Raw genomic sequence first — 25,660 nt, 5'->3', positions numbered from 1 at the left:
GTAATTACTTGGGACCAGCCTACTAGAAAGTGCATGCGAAGGGTTTCGAATTTTCATGCCACAATGTTGTTTTAACTACGGCTTCCACCAATATTGGTGGAAGCACGGATTGACATTAGCAATACTTGAGCAACTTATACGAGCCGGCATAATGTTCACGAATCAGTTCATACAAGCTATACACTGATCAGTTATTATCTATACAGAAAGCATCGAGTATTTGACCATCAGGTACATTAGGAAATTACAAGGTTTGCGAAAATGAAATATCGGTTTCCTCCATGCAAGAACCTTCTTTATTTTCTCTTCTTTAGAGAAAACTCTACGCAAGACTCCTTTAAACAAAGTTCTGGGAGCTTTTATTTACACTCCGGCCAGCTCTTCCCCCATTACTTGACAATCAGACGCTGAACAGCTTAAGGGCTTTCACAAAACTCCATCTCCTAACATTCCAAATGGAAGTGATTCATCAGGAACACCTCAAGAAAGCTGGTGCTATTATTAGGATTTCCATATGAAGGACCAGTTATAACATTATTTTGTGAGCAATTACTCCCAAAAAGAAAACGAACACAATACTTTACAGTGACTATCCAAGATTGAGATAAATTCAAATGAACATGTAGGTGCAAAAAGCAGAGTGATAGTGAAGTTTTGATGGCAGTAATTCTCTCAAATATGTGATGGGAGAGAGTGTGTATCTGAAGTTATCGGTACCCGTCTCCACATCAACAGGATGATTAAAGAGGCTTGATAACATATCTCTAGGCTACCTGACAAACTGGCCATAGTTTTAGCAGCTATTAATACTAAATTGGTCCATACAGACAAAATTAAGCCTGCATATCACCTTTCCAGAGATCAGTGCCTTTCCAGGAAGGTTCACGACTCGAGATTGTTTTTTCTTTTAGGATGAAATTGAATTTGTTATCTAAGAGGAAATTCAGCATACCTTGCCGCATATTGGACAACTTTCACTTCTTTCCAACCATTCATAAATACAACCGAGGTGAAAATGGTGAGAGCATCGTGTCATGATTTTAGGATTTTCTGGAGTGTACTCTGCAACATGACCATTGAAAAACAGCTTACTGAAGGGAATAAGAAGATCCTCATAAGTTAAAGGTCACAATTGGAATGCAACGCAGCATAAGCACATTAAATTACCATCAAGACAAGTAGGGCAGACATCTTCATCTGCAGTAGAGGGTTGCACATAAGTTAGTCCATGTGCAACTTTTGTTGCCAAAGATTTCTGTGAGGACTCTGAATAGCCAAGTTTATTGTCATCTTCGGAATCAACCCCATTTCTTTTTTTTACAGAGCCCAATGATTCCATGCCAGAACTGCTCACATTTCTTCTCAGTGATTGCGATTCTTCTTGGAAGTGAGTCATCGACTTCCTAGAGACTAAACCATAACGCTGCAAATGATCATACCTCTGATCATTATCGGAAGGGACTGGCCTGGATGATGAGAGTTGAGTGTCATTTGCAGAACTATCAGGTAATCCTGTGCCAACTCCAGTTGATGCCAAAAAATTACCTCCTTGGGTTGGCGATACAGTCCGACCTTCAAGTCTGTGAAACATTGTACCATACTGCAAGCACATGGCAGAAGGTAATAAGTACATCGGATAACTGGAATGAAGTATAAAAACAGAAAATATGGCAAATGGGTCATACCAGCACCAAGGAACCCTTCTCAAAAAAATATGGGGAAATTTATTATGACAATAGCTTTAGAAATTAGGATCTTTTCATGATCAAGAATATGGTCCCAAGAATATAGGTGATTGTATAATTTAGTTAATCGCTTTTTAAGCTAATTTTATGAAACAACACCTGATATAGAGAGTATTATAAGAGCCACATTAAGTTACCTTATCCTTGCCCCACCTTTATCAAATCACAATGCATGCATGGGAAATAATATTCATTAGAATGCAAAACATGAGTATAACTTTAATCAGAATGCATATGAAAATACTGATAGAGAACACCACGAAATTGGAATTGTACCCAAAAAAATGGTACCAAGTAATCATCTTTTTGCTCTGGGTACCTAAAGAGTTCATAATGACTATACTACATATACTTCAAATTCTCTCAGTGAAACATTTATTTCATGTTTTCATAAAATTTGAGCTCTCTGCAATCACAAGATTATAAACATTACCTTGAAGTACAAATTGGCAAACCACTAAAAGGCCTAACTCCTAGATTTAGACCAAATTCCTTGGTTAAATGATGTTATACAAGCAAAGGAAGCAAACAATTGTCCACAACAACCTGCCTCAAGTTTACAAACATCTAGGAAAGAAAAAAAACAAAGTCAAGTGCGTTGAGTTGCTTGCACTTCAATGCTTACCCCACTGAGTAACTGGTGGAAAAGGAATCTTAGGCAAATGCAGTGCCTGTATATTGAACTCCCTGGGTAAGCATGTTCTTCATGTTCATCACTGCTAAGACAGCAGCAGAAGGCACCCATCTTTGTACTTCAAAAATAAAACCCAAAGGAATTGGCTGCTGACAACTAGGAAGCAACAAGCTAGGAATACAGGATGCTAAATCTTCAACAAACCTGTACGAAACTAACACATTTGAAGCATCCCATAAGAACAAGTATCAGCATAAATGGAATGATGAGAAGGAGTTGTGAATGACATAAATCATCTGCCAAAGAGAAAGAATCTAGAGTTCTTAGTAGAGAAACTCCTATAGGGATTTTCAACGCCCACCATGTAAAGTGCTTCAATTACAAATTCTGAAAGATATATATACATTAAAATGCCACAAAACATCTCACGGGCACTTCACACAGTTCTGCGTTCTGGGAATGGCAAACAAGTGCAGATACAGATTACCGAATGACACCAATTCCAGAAAGTCACAACAGGCATAAAATTCCTCTGAAACCACGAGCAGTGTCGTGGCAATCAATCTAAACTACAAAATGACTGCTTTCTTTGCCTATCATTGAAGGTTTGAAAGGGTTTTTGGATGAAAAACCTGTTCCAAGAAGTATTTTATTTTGTCAAGTTGCCATGGACAGTAATTCCTGCACAATGGAATGATAAATCAATAAATTAGCGATGAGAGATTTTTATTTTTGAAGAGAAATAGCAATGTACCAACTACAAACTAAGAAAAAAAAACCCTTAATCTCACTGTAAAATAAAATAACAAAGTGTAAATTCTTTATTTTTTTTTTTCATTTTAAATGGGAAGCAAAGACACAAAATTGAACAAAAAAAAAAAAGAAGAATAAAAACGAGCAAATTAAGCAAGCAGAAGTAATGAATAAAGCAGAATGAAATCAAAAGAAACAGCAACCAGTCTAACCTTAAACAACAGAGACATTAATTTCTTACAAAAAAAAACACTCGCCCTAACAATTGTATGAATCGTGACGATCGCGGGTCGTGTTGTGAGAACTGAAAGTGTCCCCCCTAGGGTTTGTTTTACGCGTAAATTAAAAGGAAAGGAGAGGAAGAGAGGGAGGGAGGAAGTTTCTTTCCACTTACCTTCAGTACAAGCGAAGAGAAAAAGAGAGAAGGAATAATTTGACCCTAACATGATTAAGATCATAATTTTTTCAAAAGAAAAAAAAAATTGATTATTCTATATTAAGACGTAATATTTTGAAAGTAGTATTGCATCAGATCTAAAGAGAAAATACTGAGCAGGTAATTATCCACATATTGCATGTGAGTTTCACCATATTGAAAGGGCAATTTTTCACGCATGTTATGCACTTGTTCAGACTTAGGGTGTATACTAGTTCAGACTTCAGATTAAAAAGAAATTTTAAAAAAATAATTTAATTTGACGGTTCAAAACTATAGTCTGACATTAATTTGTTCAACTTTAACTTATTGTTTTTTTTAAAAAAAAAATTTAGTCAAAACAACTTTAATTTAATCATTTTAAAAAAATTATACATCAACCGGATTGATATTTTCAACCCGTAACCTCGAGCCTATCCTTTCGAACCATGGTCATGCATGATAATGCATAACTTTATTTTATAAATTAACAACAACATCATTTCTATGCATTACTTTTTAGCCATAGGTTTTTCTTTTTGGATAATCTGCCGTTCTTTCAAATCCAAATGCTGGTGAGTTTGGAGAAGAATTCGCATTGCTTTCGCTAAATATAAGTCTCGGTAGATTATAGCCTAAAATTAGGTGTATTTCTAAAATGTGATATGAAAAGGACTGCATAACTTAATGGTATCTTAGGAGCCCTCCATGATCCATCGGACAATGTTTTTCAATGATAAGAAGTGTTTTCATACTCCACAAATGATCATCATTGTGCCTGTTGTCCTGAAGACAGAGGCTAAAGTGTAAGGTAAGTTTTTTTTCTTCTTCTTCTTCTTAGTAATCTTTTCTCTGCTCGTTTTGGAGTTGTTGGTTTTAGACTGGCTGGCTATGATTCATAGGAAAGCAACTTCGCCTGCCTCCACTGGGAAATAAGCAAGCAGAGCCATCCCTAGCAGGCAGAGGCCCCATTCACTAAAGAAAGATGTGGCCTGAGGCTCTACAGAAGTCTGATGCTTCCCGAGCAGCTCGAGTCTTGCCTTTCAATGCAATTACGCTTTCTCCCGAAGCAAACTGAAGGCAGAAGTCTGCATTCTCTATGGGAAAAAAAGGGGATCCATCTTGCTGAAAGCTCTCATCGACTGGTGTGATATAAAAAGAGTTGCTTGATTATTAGTGAGATGAACGTCATTACACTCATCTTGCAATATATACAGACACACACACCATCACTCATTTACGCTCAAAGTTCCATGGAAAATCTTTGCCATTTTTTGCTGTCGAAGCAGTACACATGAGCTTGCCATTTTGCATCCTCAAGTGCAGCTCCCACTTCAAAGGTCATGACATGAGCCTCCCTCCCTGCGAACATCTTAATTACAACATAAGAAGACAAACACAATTTGCAACATCCCTTCGAAATTCCTATGAGACGTCAATTTAATTTCAGTAACATTGAATTAAATATACAGAATCCCATAAACCAAAGACAAAGGCTACTGGCCCACCTACCATGATATACACTATCACATTGATCTGGTTCATGTGTGAAACTAAACCAATAACATAATAAAGAATGATGTTCATTTACATTAAAAATGATTGGAAACTAAATAGCTTTCAAACTATATTGTTCTACATTCTAATAAATTAATTGCATTCCACATGCAACTCTGTGTGCCAAAACAGTAATTTCTTATTTAGAGAGAGAGAGAAAAAAGGCCCGCTGCCCTGAAGAGAATGGTTATTTAAATCCATTTCAAGTTAGTAAAAAAACCTTGAAAGATTGAAATAGTAAGCAAAACCGTTTTCCACAATTCAGTCGGTTGCTGGAGCCTTAAAAAATCGCCAAGAGCAGATTTGATGCGATCTGTTTGCGATCTTAGGATGGAGAAGTAACTGGGTTATTTCATGTGATAGAGCCCTTTTATATAACCAGGTTCAATTACAAAAAAAAGTGTCAAACGATACCAAAGTGATGAAAGCTTGTAAAGTTCAAGGTTTCATCGGTTGATAAGTTGCTGCAGCTTCCTTGGAACTCTTTTCTCTGCCTCATCTCTCAACCTTCTTGGATGGTGGATGGAACCACAATAATGAAACCCGGCTTGGCTGATGTCTTGACTCATGTATTATTCTATATGTTTTATAGCCAATCAATTGATTATATGTAATATTGATTTTATTCGTGTATATATATTTAATTTATTAATAAAAACTTATTTATCTTTAATATTCATCAAATATTTAATTAATGTATAAAATATTTGATTTATGAATCTAGAATAAAGATAAAGTTCATAAAACAAAAATATTTTATAAAGAAAATTACAAAGTTGTTATAATTATGGGATTTCTATCCCATCAAAATATTATTAGTCAATCCTCTATTAAGACTAAACATTAAGTGGAGTTATTGAGATTAATACATATTATATTATTTCTTTTATAAAAGGAAGTAGTTATTCTTATAAATTGAGGTATGAGAGATACCTAGAATTAATATATAGGTGTTTCTCAGATGACATGTACACTGAACAACCTACACGAGAATTCCATATAAAAAGATCACTTATGTCTATGAAAATGCTCACATAATGGTTATATAAGTGATCCTTAAATTTGAGATCACTAAATTATTTTATATATGTAGTGTTATATTTTAATCTTACTACACGTTGTCCTAATCAAGGATAACAAATGGGTAAATATTGAGTATAACATGAACTATATAAAAATATTTAAGTAATCAAGAGAGAATTCATCACCCTTGGTAAATTAAAAAAAATGTTTCATATATTTTTAAATAGTATTGATTGTAAATCCTTATGCAAGATTGAATGAAATTTGAAAAGAGTTTCAAATTTTATTCAAATAATCAATGACTATGGTGTTGAAAACAAACATGATTTGACAGAGTAGATATATTTCATGCTATAGTGTTTAAATCAAAATGTTATTGATGAGAAACTTGTCACTGAAAGATTAAGTCAAACCACTTATAACTTTTCTAATATTTAGGAGATCATGATAAGTTGCTAGACATTATACTTTATCTTTAAACATAAATTAATCACTTGTTTAATTGCTAATAAATTAATTTATTTACTCATATTTTATTTAGGATTGTAATTTATATTTGAGTCAACTTATTAAAGAACTTAATGAGTCACACACATACGAACCATTGGTCAAGAATTAAAATGGGATGATTAATCAAGCATGACTTGATTGTAAACAAAATTAGAAATTGAGGATTAAAGTGTAATTTACATAGAGAATTACAATTCTTGACTTGGAAAAATCAAGTTTGGACTTAATTGAATACATTTCTAAAATTAACCTAAAATAATATATATGATATTATTTAATGAGCAAATTGATATTTTATCATTTATAGAGTTTTTAAGTTTTTCTATAAATAAAATATTATGTCTTTTATTTCTTGTGAGAGAAGTGATGTAAAGATATATATAAAAAAAGTACAGTACGTAAACAAAAGAAAAGAACTGTCACTTCAAGATATAATAATCTCTCTTTTCTAAAAAGGTTCAGAAGATTAAAATATTTCTCACTAGCAGTTTGTGTTTATTACTATTAGAGGTTGGCTATTTGGATGACTTATAGTTTACGACAACTTGACCTTAAAATAAATATTCAAAGCTAAAAAAATATATGATTTTTAGGTAATTTTCGTATAAACTCTAAACAATCCTAGATCTATTTAACTAGATTCTTGGAACTTCTGGAAAAATTTTAAATTCATCATTTCTATTGTATATGTGTTTCTAAAAACCCATCATCGAGACTCTGGTTATGAGTTGATCAAGCTAACGTTGAATAATCTAAGTTCATTAAAGTTAAAATGTCCTCATTTCAAAAAAAAAAAAAAAAAGATAGCCCGGGGGGATTTTCAAACTAACTATACAATTTCCTAACTAATTCGAACTATACATGCAATGAAAACTCTGTTTGTTTTTTTATTTTAAAAACACTTTTAAAATAAATAAATTTTATTTATTTTTTTCTTTGCTTCAAATTAATATTTTTTTAGTGTTTTCAAATCATTTTGATGTATTGATGTCAAAAATAATTTTTTAAAAATAAATATATATATTATTTTAATATTTTTTTAAGTGAAAAGCAACCGCAACCACACTCTTAAATACATTAAAAAGCTTATTAATGTTACACTCCTTCCACATGCTGATCTTTCATCCATGCTTGACTATAACAAATAACCCGGTTTTGATTGGGTTGCAGGTTGATCTGCCAGAGCATGTCTAATAATTATGGTTGAAACTGGTCTCAACTTTCAACTCTATGCTGCAATTCATGCTCCTTGTTTATCTATCTGGGAGGGACATTACTCGAAAGAAAAGAACCTAGAAATCACGTTAGGTTTCCCAGTTTTTATTGTAGAGCAAATTCCTTTTTATTTCACAAGCAAGAACGAAGGTGATCTTTCATATCATAGGACCCCTTTTTTAAGTGAATTATAGGAGCCGTTTTATATTTCACATGTGCCATGGAAGTTCAACTATTCGGATCTCTTTTGTTTTCTTTTGTTTTTTGTAATTTTAGAACTATTTCCTGCTCGATCATATTGTTTTTATATTTATAGTTTGCACTCAAACTATAAATAAAATTGCAAGAAAAATTCAACCAAAAAATAACTTGCAAGAAAGATAGCTCGCAACTGAAAATTTACAGCAAAAAACCCTCCTAAGTGAGATTACAAAGCTAATGGGTTTCATGTAAATATTAACATAGCCTAAGCTTTTAATTGACATCTTTGTCCTTCACAAAAAAAAATCACACAATATTGTCTCAGTTTTTTTGCTAGGTTCATTTCTGATTTTAGATTTGTTTAATTTTTTACACATTAAAGTACTTCGTTATCTTAAAAAAAAACCTTTGGTGTAGAGGCGTTTTCCATTTTTGCACGCACAGTATAACTACTCTATTGCCCTTGAAATGAAAAATTCTTAGGCCTGGCTTTAGAGACATGTTAGTCATTTCACTTGGGAAAAAGTAAAAGAACACATACCATGCCCTTCAATTTATGTGAATGCTTGCTATAGAAATTAGAAACGGCCAATAAAAGTGGCCATGCATTTCCAGGGCATATTGACTACGCAAATGAAGTAGAGGAAAAGAATTGCAAATCAAACCTGGAACTTCAGCAACTCACTTGAAAATTACGGAAACACATTGCACAACATGTACCTACCTAAATATACTTCATTCCTGAGATATATTGCTGTCTGGAAACAAGGGTCTGGGCTATGGTATAAACAATTCCTAAGCATCCCAATATCCTAATCTTCATAATATCTGATATTATAATGGATGGCAGGTTCAGGGGAAGCGTGATCAGTGGTGACGAGTTTGTCTGCTTTGTGTAACTCCAAACAAACCGGTTGAGGAGTATATGACTGGGGAACGTAAGAATGAGGATGGCTAAATTCTTGACTGCAAATAACCAATCAGGACCCCCAATTTCAATGCCCCAACCAGTATTACCATGCCATGTATCTTCCCATATGCTGTAAAGGGATGTCAAGACCAAGTAGGCCGATATAGCCACTGTAACAGGGAAATATCTTTGTTTGTCCCCAAAACCAGCGACAAAATCTGAGTCCTGGTTGAGAAGCAGTAGGATAGGAGCCAGGAAGAAGATAGCTTGGTTTGAGCCCCCAGTCAGATTGAAGTTCAATATCAGGCAAATGGCGAAGCACATTATAGTGGCAACATTACCAACTGCAGGCATCCAAGCTCCCTCGGCAGCCATTCTCTTAATTGTAAAGGTTGGCACAGTAGAGGCACGCCTTTGCTGCATGAACCTCATTCGTGGAGCAAAATTTGAAGAACTACTTTGATTAGCTTGACTATGTCTAACTCCACCCCTTTCAAGGGCCTTTTCCCGGGTAAGTGAGGCAAGCTCAAACTTAACCTCCAGAGCTATGAGCATGAAGATTGCTGCATATAAACCAAGAAGAGATGTCCTTGCCCCCTCAACAGCCAATAGAGTAGTGAGCTTCCTGTCTTCCTCTGCCAGATCTCCAACTTCATCTCCAAGGATGCTTTTGATTCTCACCTGATCCTCCAACAGATATGTCACAGGAAAGAGGGCTACCAGCAAAGCAAAAAACCATGGTAGCAGCTTTGTGCTTGAAGCGGATGGAAAATGAGTGAAGACCACAAACACAGAGGTGCAGACCATGGTTACAACAATGAGGGCATGCAGAACAGCAGCTTGAAGAAAATACTCAGCAGATATGTAAACTCCAAGAGCAAACCCTATTGCAATGGAGTAAAAAGTTCTTAGCTCTACCACATACTTAATGGGTATGATGGATGTCACTGCTGCTAAAGTGAGCAGAATCGCCACAATAAGCAACCATGATGGCCAGGTCGGTTTTGATGCCATGAAGCCATAGATGGAAATGTCATCAGAAGACTGACGAGCTGCTCTGATTATGTCAGATCGATAAGTCCATGCTATTGAGATTGGTGGCTGCATCAGGATAAACAGTAAACCTGTTGCCATCACCAGTACCAGGCATCTCTTAGCAGACTGCAGAAAAGAAGATAAGATCAAATCAGTAATCAGAATAACTGGCTGTTAGACAGTTCAAATCAAAACTCTTGGAGTGCCTTTAATAACATCCTAACATTTTAATGGCAGGAGGAAATGGAACCTAAAAAAAAGTATTATTATAATCAAGTTGTCTAAGTCTTACAATAACTACCTTCACATTCAAGTGAAATTAGCTTACATAGCATACAAAAAGCTTTCAATTAGTGCTGCTTCAGTTCATTACTTATCTAATTCTTACTATTTTCCTCCACAGAACGATCAAGTTGATATTAAACTCGAATGAACAAACATAAATCCTCTTCTTTCATCCATTCTTTGAATTTTTAGGCCAAACTTTCTATGAACTATGGTGATAATGTATCATTAACTTAACAAATTCAAATTATTTCCAAAATTTTGCACTGATTTATGAGCTTTCTTGTTAGAAGGACAATAAGAACCACAATTATAAATTGCTTGATTTCAGTGAGTTCATCAAACACAGAAAATTTGTTGTAAAGGAGAAGGAAATGAATATATCTGATAAAATATGTTGGTTGATTAATAGGTTAGTTGGTTTAACTACTTATTGATTTACTAAAATATTAAGCCAGAAAGAGCAAATTTATGCAAAAAATAAAATAAATAAGGAAATAACAAGAGAAAACAGACCAGGACATGAGAGAAGTGCAAGGCAACAATGGGTACACAAGCCAATCCAGTCAAGGCAATGCAGAAACCCAAAAGCAAACCATCAGATGGAGCCCTCCCATTCCACCACTGAAGGGCTTCAAAAATTGCTTCACGGAAGAACCAGACTGAAAGAGCTACCACACCAGCATGTACATAACCTTGCCATGGTTTCATCTTTGAGCCTGTTTGTGATTTCTCCCTGCGAAATCGAACATGCAGAGAATAAATGAATGCCTAAATTGAAGTACATAAGGAGGAACTTATGTCTTGAGATAGGAAAATATGCCAATACACACTTGTAAAGAAGCAACGGGGGAGTAACAGCAAGTAAAAGTACAGCTGAAACCCATACAACAGGCTTTGATGAAATAAACAGCATGGATAACTTTGAAGAATACAAGCAAGTCAATATCCAAACTGCCTTTGGTCCAATCCGATGATCCACAGATAGTCTTCTTACAAGAGCCAAACCCACAAAGGTTGTCAGAATAACCATATAGCTTGGATACATCACATCCTCCTCCATTCCATAGAAATAAAGACCCGGGTAATTGAAAAAACGATTCTCAATATGGCACAACAGCAATGCATGGCTGATCAAACCAATCTCAGCTAAAAAATGAAGTTTCAGTGGTAGCAGAGCTAAACCTGGAACAGCCATTGCAAGAATAACATTTGCGACTATAAGTTTGCAAAACGACCTCAGGGGCATGCCAGACAACCAAATATTTAGATCCCAGAAATTGTGCAGCACAAACCATGTAACCATCAGGCTCCCGAGCACAAAAAAGGCAAAATATGATGGCAGACTTTTCTTTGTGACAAAACAAGCAAAATAAAATCCGGCAACCGCAGGCAGGGGAAGAAACTGCAAAATAAGGGTAAATGAAATTTATTTATTTTTTTGAACATGTAAATTTCTTTTCATTTTTCCCTTTCAATATCTGTTAAACATTAATTGTGAAGACACAACAGCCTGAACATGAAAGAAGTATAAATTATAAAAGAGAGGATCCTATATAATTAAGCTAGAAATAAGTACTAATGAAGTATGAATTGGAGTGAAGACTTAGAAAAATCTAGATGCATACCAGCACAGGAAAACCCACAACAAGTGCTCCAGCAGAACTGACGATTACAGCCAAAGCAGTGAAAGCCGCTGAACTAAAAGCATCAGAAATCATTCCAAGGGCAGAAGCACCTGCACCAGCTGCCCCTCCAAGCATTGTCACAGTCACAAGCAGATAATTCAACGGCGAAGGAACCTGAATATACCTTCCAAACGAATGGAAAACAACTCTAAACTCCAAACAAATCACAACAACAATCAGTGCAACAGCTCCATTCACAACACGAATACTATGCAACTGATTCGCATTCTTGGTCACCCACCAAAGTGCACCCCTAGTAGATGCGTACAGTTGAAACAGAAAGGGAATAAAAAACAACAGCAACAAATCGCATACTGACGCAGCAGATGAGAAAATCACTGAGTAATGCGACGCAACATGAAATACCAACGGAAAGAAGAGCAAATTTAATGTATGAAAACAACCCTCTAGTGGACTGAGTATAAAATTATCATCGGGAACCTCTCCACCGTGATATTTCACTTCTTGCTTCGCTTTAAATGAAGAAGTACGCGGAATTGCAAACATCCAATAGAAAACACAATTTAAAATCATCAGATAATACGCAGCATGTTGCATACCGACAGCAGCGGTTGTAGCCCAAGTGAAAATCGAAGAAGCAGCAAAAGGAACGCAAGCGAATAACAAACGTTCAAGCGCGAGCACGATACTAGGGTTTTCTAATTGGATCCATTTGAACTGAAGCGAAGCCCAGGCGCCAATTAAGAAATTCGTTTGTGCACAGAGGAGAGCGGCGAGCAAACCAAGAGGAATCGAATTGAAAGTGAAGATCAATGAGGAGCTAAAAAAGAAGGCGACCTGAGCTGCAATTAGAGAAGCCCAAACACCGAAGAACGCTCCAGATTTGAAATTGAGTGAGTCGAGGATGTACGCGATCATTAGCCCTAGGGTTAGGGTTGCGACAACGGGAGCGCCACCGAGGTCAAGGAGGAAAGCGGCGCAAGGAACGAGAGCGAGGGCAATGCGAGAGTTGTGAGCGAAAGAAGAAGCAGAGAAACGAGATCTAGAAGAGGAGGTAGAAGGGGAAGGGAAGTGAGAGTTACGATTAGGGTTTTGGTTAGGGGAGTAAGGAGAAGCAGAGGGGAATGAGGAGGAGGCAAAGGAAGGGGAGGAGATGGAGGCAGCGATATAAGGGCGGAATGACCGCGGTTGGATCTCCGGCGGCATCATTTTGGCTGTCGCCGGAAAAGTTGAGATGGTGCAAAGAGGTAGTAGTAATGGGGATGACGGGGAGGAAAGAGGTGGGATTCTGAGGGGAGTCACGGGAGAGTTTGGGTTTGCGTTTGGGAAATAGGTGACGTGTTGGAGGAGTTAGAGCCGTCGGATCATGGATTAAGTGGGTCCTATCACTATAACGGAGCAGACTTCAATTGTTTCAGCGATAGAAGAATTGGATTTGGAGATAACAGGCACGTGAGTGTCTGAATTCTTGTGATTTTTACAATTGAGTGACTGGTCAAAAATTGTTTAAGTTTTTATAGTGGTGTATTTTAAAATATTTTTATTTAAAAATATATTAAAATAATATTTTTTATTTTAAAAAAAATTATTTTAATATTAATACCTTAAAATAATTTAAAAACATTAAAAAAATATTAATTTAAACAAATTTAAATTATTTTAAAAATATTTTTAAAACATAAAAATAAATATCTTCAATAAATAGATATTCAACAAACAATTTAAAATATAAAAATTAAATGCTTATTTTAGATGTATTTCAAAATTAAAACAAAAGTGTCCGCGGCATTTTCACTACAGACTCTCTCTTACAAACGTTGTGTACCATAACAATGTTTCTTTTTTTATTTAATTTTATGTTATTTACCTCAATTTCTCAAAAAAATTTTATTTTATCTTTTATGACTCATTGTTTAGATACAGCAAACGGGAATTTATCTTATTCATTCCTTTTCTTTTTCTTTTTCTTTTTCTTTTCTTCTCTCTTATATTTTTTTATTATCTCTCAACTATTCACGTTATTTTTCTCTTCTCATCCTTGGATATATTGTTTTTCTTCATATTTTTCTTTTTTTTTTGGTTTTTTAACAATCTCTTTTTATTTTTTTTATTATCAGCGAAACTAAACGCATCATGAATATAAGAAAATTTCATTCCCTTTTCTTCTTTATTGGTGTGTTTTTTTTTTTACATTATTTTTTAAGGTCATTATTTTTGTATTATTTTGTATTTATAAATTTAGGGTAATCTCCCGTATAAGAGAGGTGCTGCTAATTTTTTAAAAAAATTGTTTAATTATTTTTTGTTAATTTATGTAGAAACCTGAGGGAAAGTTTATTGCATGTCGTGAGGATAGGATCACTGTTAGTTCTTCTAGCAACAATGTTGACGGTTACAAATCATTAGGTGCTGATAAAGAACAGACACTTGAGGCACAAGCATCGAATCACAACGCGGGGTTATCGAGTGCGATGTTGCAACGTCGAGGGGGGTCCCTTCATAACGAGATCTATTTACCTGCAAATACGAGGTCCAATGAAAGAGCAACCTTTCAATGTAAATTTGTTTTGCTTTCACAACATGTTTGATAATTTTTAAAAAAATTATTTTATTTAACGAATATAATTTTAGGTTTATAAACATTAAGGTTGTAAGAACAATAACATCAACCTTTAAATTGTCGATGGAAATATTATTGTTTTAATGAAATCAGGTTTCCAAACATCCTGAATGGGAACTGCATGTCGATGCATGATTTTCAAGGTTTAAGGTTGGTATTAACTTAAATATTTTATTTTATTATGTTAATTCAATTAATTTATTGAAATTACTAAAAAATTCCATTTATAATTTTTTACTTTAAATGGAATTTTGAGTAGGAAAGAGTTGATGATAGTGTTGTGATGAGAGTTTTTGAGAATCACGTTGCAACTAGATAAGATTGAAATGAGGATAATTTTTTTTTCAATTATTAATAGATAATATATAAGTAACATATAGATTGTGTAATTTTTGGTATGAGGTTCAGAAGAAAGCAAAAAAAATATAAGAGAGAAAGCGAGCTTCCAGCTTGGAATGACATGGCGGTTTGAAAGGATTTCAACCGTTAGATGCTTGTAATCAACTCCAAGCATTCAAACTCTAGAGTTCACGGTACAAAATTAGACGAATCACTACGGATTATGAAGAACTTCGTCGGGTGGTAATGGAGATGAGATCACATATGGGTGATTTGTGTGCTCCTCCTTATTGGCTTCACAGTCCCCGCGACGATCAGCCTCCCCCATCCTCCAACGCCGTCTCTATTTTAGATTTATTGTATTTAAACCTATTTTTTTAAAAAAATTTGTAATAGATATTTATGTTTTATATTATTTTAATTTCTTTTTATATAATTTTTATATATTTAAATTAATTTTCTACTTATGTTCAATATATTTTCTTAAAAAAGTATTTTAAATTATTACTGACATGGTTACCTATGAAACACTTTCCATTGGTATCTTTTAGAAAGTTGAAAGAGAATTACTGCAAATGTCACTGCTACTGTTAACTCTTCGATATAATTACAAATGTTATTTCTTTGGTGATAAGTTATATTTATCAATGGATATACCGATTGAAAAATAAAAACACCGATGAAATTATTTTCATGTTAGTAATATGTTAAATTTATCGATAAATTTACAGATGAAATAAAGCGAGTAAATTTTTTTTTGTGCACTTTGTCGGTCTGTAAATCTATCAATAAATTTATTACCGACATACCATAAAGTATCGATGAAGGTTTTTTTGATGGACTGTTTTCACCCATGATCCTGTCAGTAAAATACATACTAATAGACTGTGAGAGAAAATACTGACATAAAGCTTCGTTGATAAAACCGTTAAATCAGGTAGCATTAACATGTTATTATTTGGCATGTATATAAGCATGTCTCTAATGGACATCCACAAATATATTTATCGTTGTTACATTTTAAAATATTAAACATCGATTTAAAAAAATTATCAAATGATGAGTTTTTTAAAAAATAAAAAGTTAAGGTAAATAAGAGAAAAAATTATATTAGATATTTATAGTGTAAGAGAGATATATAAAAAAAGAAGAGGAAAAATCATATATAGCTATATAAAATGATAAAAATATTTTTTTCCTTCTTGTGTTTTTAATTCTCTCTTTCTTATATTTATTTCTTCTATAATGTAAATATTACAAGGAACAAAAACTAAAGCTTATGGCAAAATTATTATAGCACAAAATACAAAACACTATGGATTATAATAATTTCCACATTGTTTTCTCTCTTGCATTTTTTTTATTTAATCCTTTAAGGTTGTGATTATTGAGGATTGGACTTGGTAGTTTGTTTTCGCTACTTAGGTTATAAAATATTAGGGTGTCGAGGAAAAACATTGTCACTCGGTTCATACTCAACTTAGCAAAATTAAATATTTTTTTATTGATTTAAAACAACTGAAGTTATGAGAACCAGATCTAAATAATAGATAAATACTCAGCTCTTTTTATTGAAAGAAAAGGAACTGAATTGCACAATCAAGAAAAATATCAACCTAATTGTTTTTCTCTGGGCACTATTTCTTTTCTTCAAATTTGATTATTTTACATTAAGTTTATAGGGGTTTAGACTTAATAGTATTTTTAAGTTGCTTAACATGGACTTAATAGGGATCCCATTATGTCAAGGAAAAATTCCAAGACATGATTGGTGCTTGGTTTTGAAAAATAAAGTTCATTTTCATTGATTTAAAACAATTAAAACTTAATAAAACAAAATTTAAAATTTAAATAATTACATGGATGAGGTTAACAGGCAATGGCAAAAAGATTGATGTGTGGATTATACATGCTAGTATGTGATGAAAGTTATCATGCTTTGTTGGTGTGCAAGACTTATTTTGGTTACCAATTGTCACCTTTCTTAGTGGCGTTTGATACGTGTTAGTAGCCACTTTTCAATAGGGCGACATGCGTGCATGTTTGATATGCGTGAATGTTCTTTTTTTCCTCTCTCTCTCTCTCTCTCCCCCCTTGGTTTCCATGCAAATTCTCCATAAAACAGCTTTGTGTTTCGTCATTTTATTTTTATGTTAAATTTAGTTATCATTATTTTAATTGTAATTTATTTTGTTTTGGATCCATTTCTATTTTAAAAAAACACCATCCCTTAACATTACATTAATTGGAGATTGAGCTATGTTATTTTTTCTGATTTGTCTTCTATGGGGTAATACTGACCTTGTGACCCAGTTCATAGGACTAAAAAGTTACCCCAAGTTGACTTTGACTCCTTTTTTATATATATAAAAAATTTTATTTAATCTTTTAACATTAGGTTGGTTGTGGATTGCGCTTTTTTTTTGTGTTTCTTTAAATAGAGTTATCTCGATCTCATGACTTAGACTGTGAGTTTATCGAGTTAATTTGAGTTGACTCAGTTTTTTTTATTTATATCGCTTTTTCATCAGTATTTTTTTTCAATTTCTCCTTTTATTATTAGGTTGACTTGAGAATTGAGTTTTATATATTTTTTTAATTTGTTTTTATGGGGCTATTGCGGTCTCACAATCCGGGTTGCGGGCTTAACAATTTGCCTTGGGGCGACTCAAGTTGTTTTTTTGTTATTTTTTTTAATTTTATCATTCAATATTAGATTGACTATGGATTAAACATTGAATTTTTTTTTATATTTATTTTTTTATCATATTGCTATCACAATCCTATAACTCGGGTCACATGCTTTATACATTAACTAAGTCCGGTTTGAATAAATCAAATATGTTACCTTTTAAATATTTCTAAGAAAAGATGTTGTTCAGTATTTTAAAAAATATAATCTAATACAAATTGGATTTTCTTGTTCATGATTAAATTTTTTTTATATAATAGAAAACATGCTAGCAATTCCTTTATATTTTTCTTTATGTTTTAATAAAAAGTTGATGAAACCTGCAGCGAATGACGGGCAAAGAATCTAGTTAATACACAGGGTTAAATGGTATAATTTCTCAAATAAGAATTCGTTCCTAACGGCAATAGCAATTAAAAGTTGAAGTCTGCGGTCTCAGAGTTTAATCATAAATGTAGCTATGAGCTAAATACCCAAAAACGGCGAGTTCAAAGAGAGAATATCTAAATGAGCTGGAGCCCTCAGCCTCTTGAAGGCCTATCAGCACCTTCTACACTGCAAAGTCGTAAGAAAGCCGATGGAGGTTCGATTGGAGGCCCAATTTGAAACAATTGCTGCAGCTGCGAAGCCCAAACGTCTTCAAAAAGGCCCATAATTAACTCCGACCAGTGCCCTCAATAACCTGTAAAGTGTGTCTTCAGAAGGTCAAGCCTAGTAAATTCCCGGTGTGTTTTTCTTTTCTGTATTTTTTAAAAAACTTATTTTATCTTCCACCCGCACACTTCTGTTGCCGACTGCTTGGAAATTTATTTTAATTAAATAAATTATAAATAAATAAAAAATTTATATTAAAAAATTTTATTTTTTTAAATCTAATTCTTAATTTATAATGATTAATTAAAAATTAATAATGATAAAAATAAATTATTATTATTTTTTAACATTTTTACTTTTAAAATTCACTATATAGAATGAAAAAAGAGTTTCTAATTTATATTTTTCAGATTTTACATACTCTTTCTCATCTTATTTTTAGTGTTTTTTTTCTTTTTATACTTTGATTTTTCTTCTAAATCTAGAACTTAAATTCATCTTATTGGAAGATATTTGTATTACATAATTTTTTATTTAAAAATCTTATTTAAAAGTGCATCTAAATCAAGATTGTGTTGCTTGGATCTTGAGATTGCAAGCATCTCAGTTGCACATGTGAGAAGCAATAAAGTCTTAAAAAATATTCATAATTAAAAATAATAAAAAATTCATTATTTTAAAATATTTCAACAAGTAAATAACATTCATGTTTTAATTTAAGCATAATTAATTTTATTATTAGTTAACATACTAGGTTTATTGATTTTATATTAATTTTAAATTTGAATATATGCTTGGTATGCTTGCTAATATTTTTTTTTTTGTTGAAACTTGAAAATACTATTAGTTATATTTTTACATGTTTATAAATTTAAATTTATATAAACACTAGATATTTTTAAAATTTTTCTTATATTTAACGTATCTAATAATAAACTAAACATTATTGTTCTCTATTCTGCAAACAATACCACCAGGCCAAGAAAGACCGATTTTGAATTACATCCACACATATATTTGAATCTCTATTGATCCAACATGTAATTAAATTAAAAAAATAAAATTATATTAAAATTAAAAAATACATGAAATTTAAAAATATTGTCTCTTGTTATCTTTGATATATATTTTTTTATTATTATTACAAGTGCCTAAGAGGGGATTGACACTTTGAGCACAACTCTGTAACAAGATATGCTCGCTGATTTCGTGGCAACCGATCATACTCAGATGCCATCCACACAAACTCTATCCGTCAAGACCCTGGCTGCGCAGCCGCCACAACACCCCAGATTTTAACGTGGTTTTCGGAATACTGCAAGCTGGTTAACAGTAACAGTCCCCAGAAGGTGTTTCACGACGAGAGAGTTATCTCGCCAGCCCTCTCATAAAGCTGTAATTGACGCATCAATCCAAACAAAGAGCCGAAGAAGGCTCGACATGTTCACCGTAGTGGTCTGTTCCCATTGTCTCAGCTACGTACGCATTCAATCCCTTGAAACCATGCGTGCCGCTGTCATACTCTTGTTTAGCAGCCTGCAGAGACAAAGTCCTTGTCTTATCCTGATACCTGGACTGCTTTGCAAGGCTTGGAAAAGCAGCAATGGCCCACAGTTGAGGTCTTCTCACTTTCACTGCTGAGAGCAAAGACAGGACCTCATCTCGAAGAAGAAGGGTACCGGAAAAGTCCCCATCTCAATTCTATTTTGCGTTGTTAATTAATTGGAAGTAGGGTCTAACACAATTAAAAGGGGAAGACTCGGCGATTAGCATATAAAATAAAAAGATATGGAGAATTAACATATTTTTGGATATTATGATTTTAAATCGTGAAATTTAATTGATGTTTAGAAAACATCATATTTATTTAAATATTATGATTTAATTAGAACTATAATATCAATTAAAATTTTATCACGACTATATTTAATCAAATATCATATTTTTAAAACGTGTTATTAATTAAATGTTGCGGTTGTGAGCTATGAGATAAATTAATTTCCAATACTATTAAGGAAGATAAATTGGTCGACCAGTTTATAATGATTAGTTAAATCAGCCGGTCGATTGACACTGAAAAACAAAAAATAACTACCGTGTGAACAATAAATTTTTAAAGTTTTAATTGGAGTTTGTTTTTTGAGTCTATAGGTTGAACAAATATATATATTCTAACTCATAAAATATATTTGAAATAAAAAAATTCATATAATTATGATTTTTGTATGAATTGGTTGACTTTCATATAATAGGTTCAACCGGTTAATCGATTGAGCTAGAGAATTGACAGTGATGATACTACTCCTTCCAACAACAAATTTCTCCAACACGTAAATCTAACAAAAAAAATTTCTCATGTGATTTATTATTTAATTTGTTAATTTAACATTTAATTTAGTTAATGATTTTAGAGAATTAAAAATCTTCTAATTTTAATAAAATTTAGGCAGAGCTTCTCTACATAGAAACTATACCCAAGATTTTATTCCGCTTTAAGAAACTTGCAAAGAATTACAATAACCAAACTCAACAAATTCTCATAATTTATAATCATAAGTAGCCTAAGAATGCAAATAAATAAACATACATACATGCAAAATAATACAAACCCGATCACAATAAAATATAAGTATTTTATACTACATCTAGATGACATGTTAAATCGATTGGCAGGTCTAAGATATGTTTCAAGATTGATCTCAAAAGTAATTATCATCAAATTATAATTAAACTAGGTGATAAATGAAAAGAAACATTTTAATCCAATCATAATCAATCATGTTTAAATTTTTATAAGAATTTTTAAAAATTATTTCTCTTACCGTAGCTATGAAATTATTACTTCAATTGTTATATTATTAGATTTTAAAAATATCATTCTGGGACCTCGGTTTTGATAATTTTTATGATTTGCTTTGTTATTTTTGGGTTTGGCGCTTTTTTCTTTATTTTTATCTGATGATCTTTTTTAACTTCCACGTACATCAATAACCCTCCCTGATGGGGGTAGTGCTGGGAGTTGTTAAGGCCACATGTTTCCCATAAATGCAAGAGACAAAGCCAAAAGGCCTCTGCTTATACAGACGTCTCCCTATTGCTTGTACAGTTTTATCTGTCTCCTTGGGTTGCTCTCATTGTCTCCCTTCCATGTCCATGGCTCATGGATCTCCGCCTAACTTCCTGTACTATTGTCCGCATGTTGGCCTTTGCCTGTATGCTATAAAAAGGACTCCTCCATCTTGCTTAAAGTTAACGACATGCGTACGTACGTAGATATTCCTTTGTTAAATTGCTGGCTAGTTCTATACCTACTGTAGTAATTAATTTGTTTCAACCATTACTGCTAAAGTTTGGCCAAGAAACTGGGCCCTGAGTCCTTGACGGAGGGAAAAGAAATTTAAAGATTTCCTTGAGATTTATACCAATATTTGCTGGACTCCAAACTCTGCTGTTACTTTAAACTCATACGTACCAAACTCACATTATCATTTTTTATTGGGTGAATGAGAGCATCATTCTTATGTTCTATTTTAAAAGCTAATTGCCATATACGGTGCTTAATTATGATACTATCCATGAAGGAAAGTTGTTAGTTTTTCCTCACCTGGATGACTAAGAGCATCATCATTGCTTGCTATAATGGTCTGCAGCACGAACTCCTCAATATTTGATCCTTCCACTTGACAAGTCTTTGATATTTTGTTTCCCACAAGCAAACAATTCTCTTTCTTATACAGTATCACTCATGCAGGCTGTTAGACAGTGACACTTTTTGAAAGTGACAGTGCAAATGTGTAATGGCACTTTCCAAGCAGATCTTAGCCTCATCTGAATTTAATGGAGGAAAGACATCATCTTTCTCTTCCACGTTACAAACTTGAACCTCAGGTTAATGAGAACAAAGTTATCATCTTCCCCTTTCCTTGTTTTTGGGTTTCCAGATACTATATCACATTTTCAGCTTGTCGGCAAGCTAGTTTATTATAGTTATGGAAGTGATTATTTGCTTTATCATGGACTAATTCAATGATTATAACAACATTGGTGAAAAGCTATCCTTAATTGTCGAAAAAGAAAGGAAGTTAATTAGTTTGAACTTTGACAAGTAAATTAAGACATGGTTGGCTAAATATATAGTATGATTTCAAAACAAATTCAGCGTACAGAGAAGGAAAAGGACGGAACAAACTAGGCTAGAAATCAAAACGTAGAGGATATGAAGAGGATCCCCAGAAACAAAGCTCCATGCCAGAGAGTGCCATTAAAGACAACGAACAGCTAGCCATAATTCACTAATTAGTTTCAATTCTGAAAGGCTCCCAGAAAGGAGTTTTCTTGCTGAAAAATCTTCCCACCACCCTGGAATCCAAAATATTGAAGGCCTCCTCGGATTTAATGCATCTTGGTGTCTTGTACTGGTTAACTGATGACCCTTGAGATACACAAAAATCCATGAGTGCATCGAACGTTCCATGTGTTACCACTCTTATTTCCAGTGGTCCAATTGATTTGTCTTTCTTCCTACACCTTCTATAAATAGAATCGAGCGATTCTTCAACAATGGAGCAGCACTTTTCCATTGTAATTGGATCAAGCTCCGGCAGATCATTAGTTCCTTGCGTCTTAAGTTCCCAAAATAGCACATAATGACCTGGGATTGAGGAAGTGTCAGCGAAGCTCGTGTACTCCGTTAGAAGGGAACCGAGTGGCTCAAGGAGGACTTTAGCTTGTGTCACCGCCTTTAAGAGGTCTTCTTCATTGGTCTTGTCAGTATCGATACTTAAAACCACATTTCGCCGGTGCACAAAACGAAATTGAGGAGCATTATTGTAGAAGCCAGTTACCATAAGAATGTCTCCAACTCTATACCTATACAATCCTGAGAAAAGAATAAACAAAAAAGTGAGAGACTGATCAGCTATGAACTAGGCACGATCTTTTAACTGCAATCCATAACCAAAAGCAACTATAAAACTTATTACTCCATTTATATGATTAATTGGGATTGACGAGTTCAAAATCAATTATAAAGCAAGTAGATGTGCAAAACAAAGCATGTTACGCTGATGCTAAAATATTCAGTATAGAAATTCTGGGGGGAAAGAAAGGTCAGCATAACGAAAACCTCACCTGTAAAAGTGGTGACAACTAGTTCATAGTAGTGACCAAGCTTGACGTCCACAAGATCAACAGCTTCAACGTCCTTTTCCTTGCCATCCTCCTCTTGTTTGCCATTATGATCGGTAGCACCATTGCACTGGACAGCCTGTATCACTTTTTTGTTGTCTTTATCAACCGGCAAGAATTCAAAGTAAGCCATATTTGGAATGAGGGTGTAAGAGACATCAGAAGGGTTGCTTAGTGGTTTGAAGTTGATTCCCAAGTAACATTCAGAAGAGCCATACATTGTTGAAACTAATGGGAGCCCACCGCTATAGAATTCAAGGGTTGGAATGTATTGTGCCATAGAACCTGTAACAATAACTTCAATGTACTTTGTTCTCGGCCAAAGCTTCTTAATTATCCCTTCGCAAGATTTGCCGCTACATTCAACCTCGATTAAATCAGCCAATTCTGAATTGGGTTTGCTCAGAAATGACGAGACGGCATTTCTGCAATTGGGGTCAGTGATCCAATCACTGAGACGACCTGTTCTTATATTGGAGCATAATTCTTTCTGATATTCCTCCAAAAATTTGATAGCGCGCAGGAAAGCTGATGCAAAAACTGCACCAACTCTTAGAACCTCTTCGCGTTGTACTAAGCCACATAGCAATTGGCAGTACATGCTCTGCTTGCTATCAGGACACAAGATGGTCTCATCAGGGCTTGTATAAACGTTATATCGATTGAAAGCACGGTTTCTGAAGTTGCTGCTCTTGTAGTAGCTTGTTAGAACAGGTCTTGCCATCAAGCCCGAAGGGGTGCTAATTTCGGGTTTGGTAAACAAAAGATACATTCCTTTTCCCTGGTCCAAGCCATCAACATACCTGAAAAAGAAAAATAAAGTTGTTTAACTCTACTCTCCCTGCTTACACTGTTCCATTATCTTATAAGCAGTTGTAAAATTCCAAAGCACAAGAATATGGAGAGAGTTTTCTTACTTGTTCATTATAGGCACAAGGAGGTTATAAAAGAATGTCTTTCTTTCCAATTCTTCAGCAGTCGAAGGCATCATTTTTGGCTGTCCTCCAGAAGTACCCGAGCTGCATATAATACGAATAATTAATAAAAATGATCAATTTCTTAGGATAAAAAGATTAACATAATCAAGAATTTCAAGGGAATTTATTTATTGAAGAAATATGAGAAAATAAATGATAAATTTATATACCTTGTGAGGAGCTCAGTTATTGGTTGAGCTGAAATGATGGATGAAGGCTCTCCAATGGCAATTCGCTCGATACAAGGCTTGATATCCTCATAATTCACGATGGGAACTTTATTCTTGAAGTTTTCCTTAATAGAATCGCCGTTGAGAAAGCTTTTAAGATACCCTGTATGCAAATTTGTGGTCAGTATATACTCCAATACCTGTTGTTGTATTTGACATGCATTGTTGGTTAGGTCCTCCAAGAGCTTCAAGCCAGCTTCATTATCATTTGGATCAAAGATTGGCAACATTTTTTGAAATAATGGAAAGCTGGAATATATAATGCAAGTTTTTGGTAAGAGTTTTTGCTATTCTTACAACATGTCATACGACTCTTTGTCTAAATGGTAACCCAAATAAAGCTTCACAAGGGTATGCTCTCTTTCTATTCAACTGGATAAAAAAAAAGTAGCTTAGCAGCTAAAGGCAAGAGCAAAGAGAACGGCGAGGACAAAACAGAAAGAGAACAACTTAATGGGAATCAATGCTTCTCCCCTCTCTCTCACTCACAAGTCACAACTGGAATGTGTTTCTTGGTAGCTGAGAGGTGGAGAGGAAGCGAATAAATAACAGATTCTGGAGGGGATTTTGGGAAATGATGTATATTCAAAATTTCTAAAAAATAAAAAGAAGAGGAAATGAAAGGGAGGTAGAGGCTATGGATCGAGGTCCTACACACGTGCCCTTGTCTGGTAAACTGTGCTTAGATGTAGCCCTTATTGGTCAAAGTACCTATATAAGCTAAATGTGTTTACTTGTTTTTTAAATCAGCCTATAACACAAAGTAATTTAATAAGAATAAAATTGTCGCAGAGCTTCAAACCCAATAACTGGCTTTTGTATGTATGCTTAAGATAAGCTTGGTCAGCAATTAAGTATATCCAATCATTAATGCCAATGTTGCTAAGAGTCCACCTCTCGTACTATATAATAAGATTAGGCAGATGGAATGAGGCAAAATATGATGATTAACAATAATACAGTGATGCATTAAACCTGAGTAGTCAGCCTATGGGAGAATAGGACAATGTTGTGATCAATTGACAATCATGCAGAAGCTTGCTTTACAGCTCTTTTGTTGTGCAAAAAATCCCAGCAGGGAAACAAACA

The 25,660-nt window shown here is 33.9% G+C and overlaps 3 protein-coding genes across 9 annotated transcripts; all 3 read right to left on the bottom strand.

Annotated features, from left to right (window-relative positions):
* Positions 1-66: 66 nt before the first annotated feature.
* Positions 67-3,695, bottom strand: LOC133702214 (E3 ubiquitin-protein ligase At3g02290-like). 7 transcript variants are annotated; one of them, XM_062126487.1, is made up of 6 exons: positions 3,527-3,695; positions 3,012-3,060; positions 2,371-2,593; positions 1,168-1,600; positions 953-1,062; positions 67-443 (listed from the first exon to the last, which is right to left on the bottom strand). In XM_062126487.1, exons 3-6 carry the CDS (start codon positions 2,488-2,490, stop codon positions 417-419), a joined length of 690 nt encoding a protein of 229 aa, XP_061982471.1. In that variant the 5' UTR covers positions 2,491-2,593; positions 3,012-3,060; positions 3,527-3,695; the 3' UTR covers positions 67-416. The 7 variants fall into 7 exon arrangements, with proteins under 7 accessions (XP_061982471.1, XP_061982475.1, XP_061982473.1 ...); XM_062126491.1 differs by having other exon boundaries at positions 2,371-2,583; positions 3,527-3,679; XM_062126489.1 differs by lacking the exon at positions 3,527-3,695 and adding an exon at positions 3,345-3,519 and having other exon boundaries at positions 2,741-3,060.
* Positions 3,696-8,596: 4,901 nt separating this feature from the next.
* On the bottom strand, positions 8,597-13,394 carry LOC133701589 (uncharacterized). The gene is made up of 4 exons (XM_062125554.1): positions 11,912-13,394; positions 11,117-11,688; positions 10,800-11,019; positions 8,597-10,124 (listed from the first exon to the last, which is right to left on the bottom strand). The coding sequence occupies exons 1-4, from the start codon at positions 13,139-13,141 to the stop codon at positions 8,778-8,780; spliced, it is 3,369 nt and encodes a 1,122-aa protein (XP_061981538.1). The 5' UTR covers positions 13,142-13,394; the 3' UTR covers positions 8,597-8,777.
* Positions 13,395-22,313: 8,919 nt separating this feature from the next.
* On the bottom strand, positions 22,314-25,126 carry LOC133700394 (indole-3-acetic acid-amido synthetase GH3.17-like). The gene is made up of 4 exons (XM_062123908.1): positions 24,512-25,126; positions 24,282-24,383; positions 23,308-24,167; positions 22,314-23,056 (listed from the first exon to the last, which is right to left on the bottom strand). The coding sequence occupies exons 1-4, from the start codon at positions 24,799-24,801 to the stop codon at positions 22,470-22,472; spliced, it is 1,839 nt and encodes a 612-aa protein (XP_061979892.1). The 5' UTR covers positions 24,802-25,126; the 3' UTR covers positions 22,314-22,469.
* Positions 25,127-25,660: the final 534 nt, after the last annotated feature.

Source organism: Populus nigra, chromosome 8 (genome assembly GCF_951802175.1).
Source record: "Populus nigra chromosome 8, ddPopNigr1.1, whole genome shotgun sequence".
In the NCBI taxonomy this organism is placed as follows: Eukaryota; Viridiplantae; Streptophyta; class Magnoliopsida; order Malpighiales; family Salicaceae; genus Populus; species Populus nigra.
The sequence above is the reverse complement of the archived record's forward strand: the minus strand, read 5'-3'. Positions and strand labels throughout refer to the sequence as shown.

What these genes read in the sequence shown, in the direction of transcription:
- LOC133702214 (XM_062126487.1), bottom strand. Translation starts at nt 2,490, where the DNA reads ATGGGTGCCTTCTGCTGCTGTCTTAGCAGTGATGAACATGAAGAACAT. An exon ending in TCCACCAGTTACTCAGTGGG is followed by an intron (nt 1,601 to 2,370) that starts GTAAGCATTGAA and finishes ATGTGCTTGCAG; the next exon opens with TATGGTACAATGTTTCACAG. An exon ending in CTGCCCTACTTGTCTTGATG is followed by an intron (nt 1,063 to 1,167) that starts GTAATTTAATGT and finishes GTCATGTTGCAG; the next exon opens with AGTACACTCCAGAAAATCCT.
- LOC133701589 (XM_062125554.1), bottom strand. Translation starts at nt 13,141, where the DNA reads ATGATGCCGCCGGAGATCCAACCGCGGTCATTCCGCCCTTATATCGCT. An exon ending in CCCCCGTTGCTTCTTTACAA is followed by an intron (nt 11,020 to 11,116) that starts GTGTGTATTGGC and finishes TCGATTTCGCAG; the next exon opens with GGAGAAATCACAAACAGGCT. An exon ending in TGCACTTCTCTCATGTCCTG is followed by an intron (nt 10,125 to 10,799) that starts GTCTGTTTTCTC and finishes TCTTTTCTGCAG; the next exon opens with TCTGCTAAGAGATGCCTGGT.
- LOC133700394 (XM_062123908.1), bottom strand. Translation starts at nt 24,801, where the DNA reads ATGTTGCCAATCTTTGATCCAAATGATAATGAAGCTGGCTTGAAGCTC. An exon ending in CTTGTGCCTATAATGAACAA is followed by an intron (nt 24,168 to 24,281) that starts GTAAGAAAACTC and finishes TTTCTTTTTCAG; the next exon opens with GTATGTTGATGGCTTGGACC. An exon ending in AGTTGTCACCACTTTTACAG is followed by an intron (nt 23,057 to 23,307) that starts GTGAGGTTTTCG and finishes TTCTTTTCTCAG; the next exon opens with GATTGTATAGGTATAGAGTT.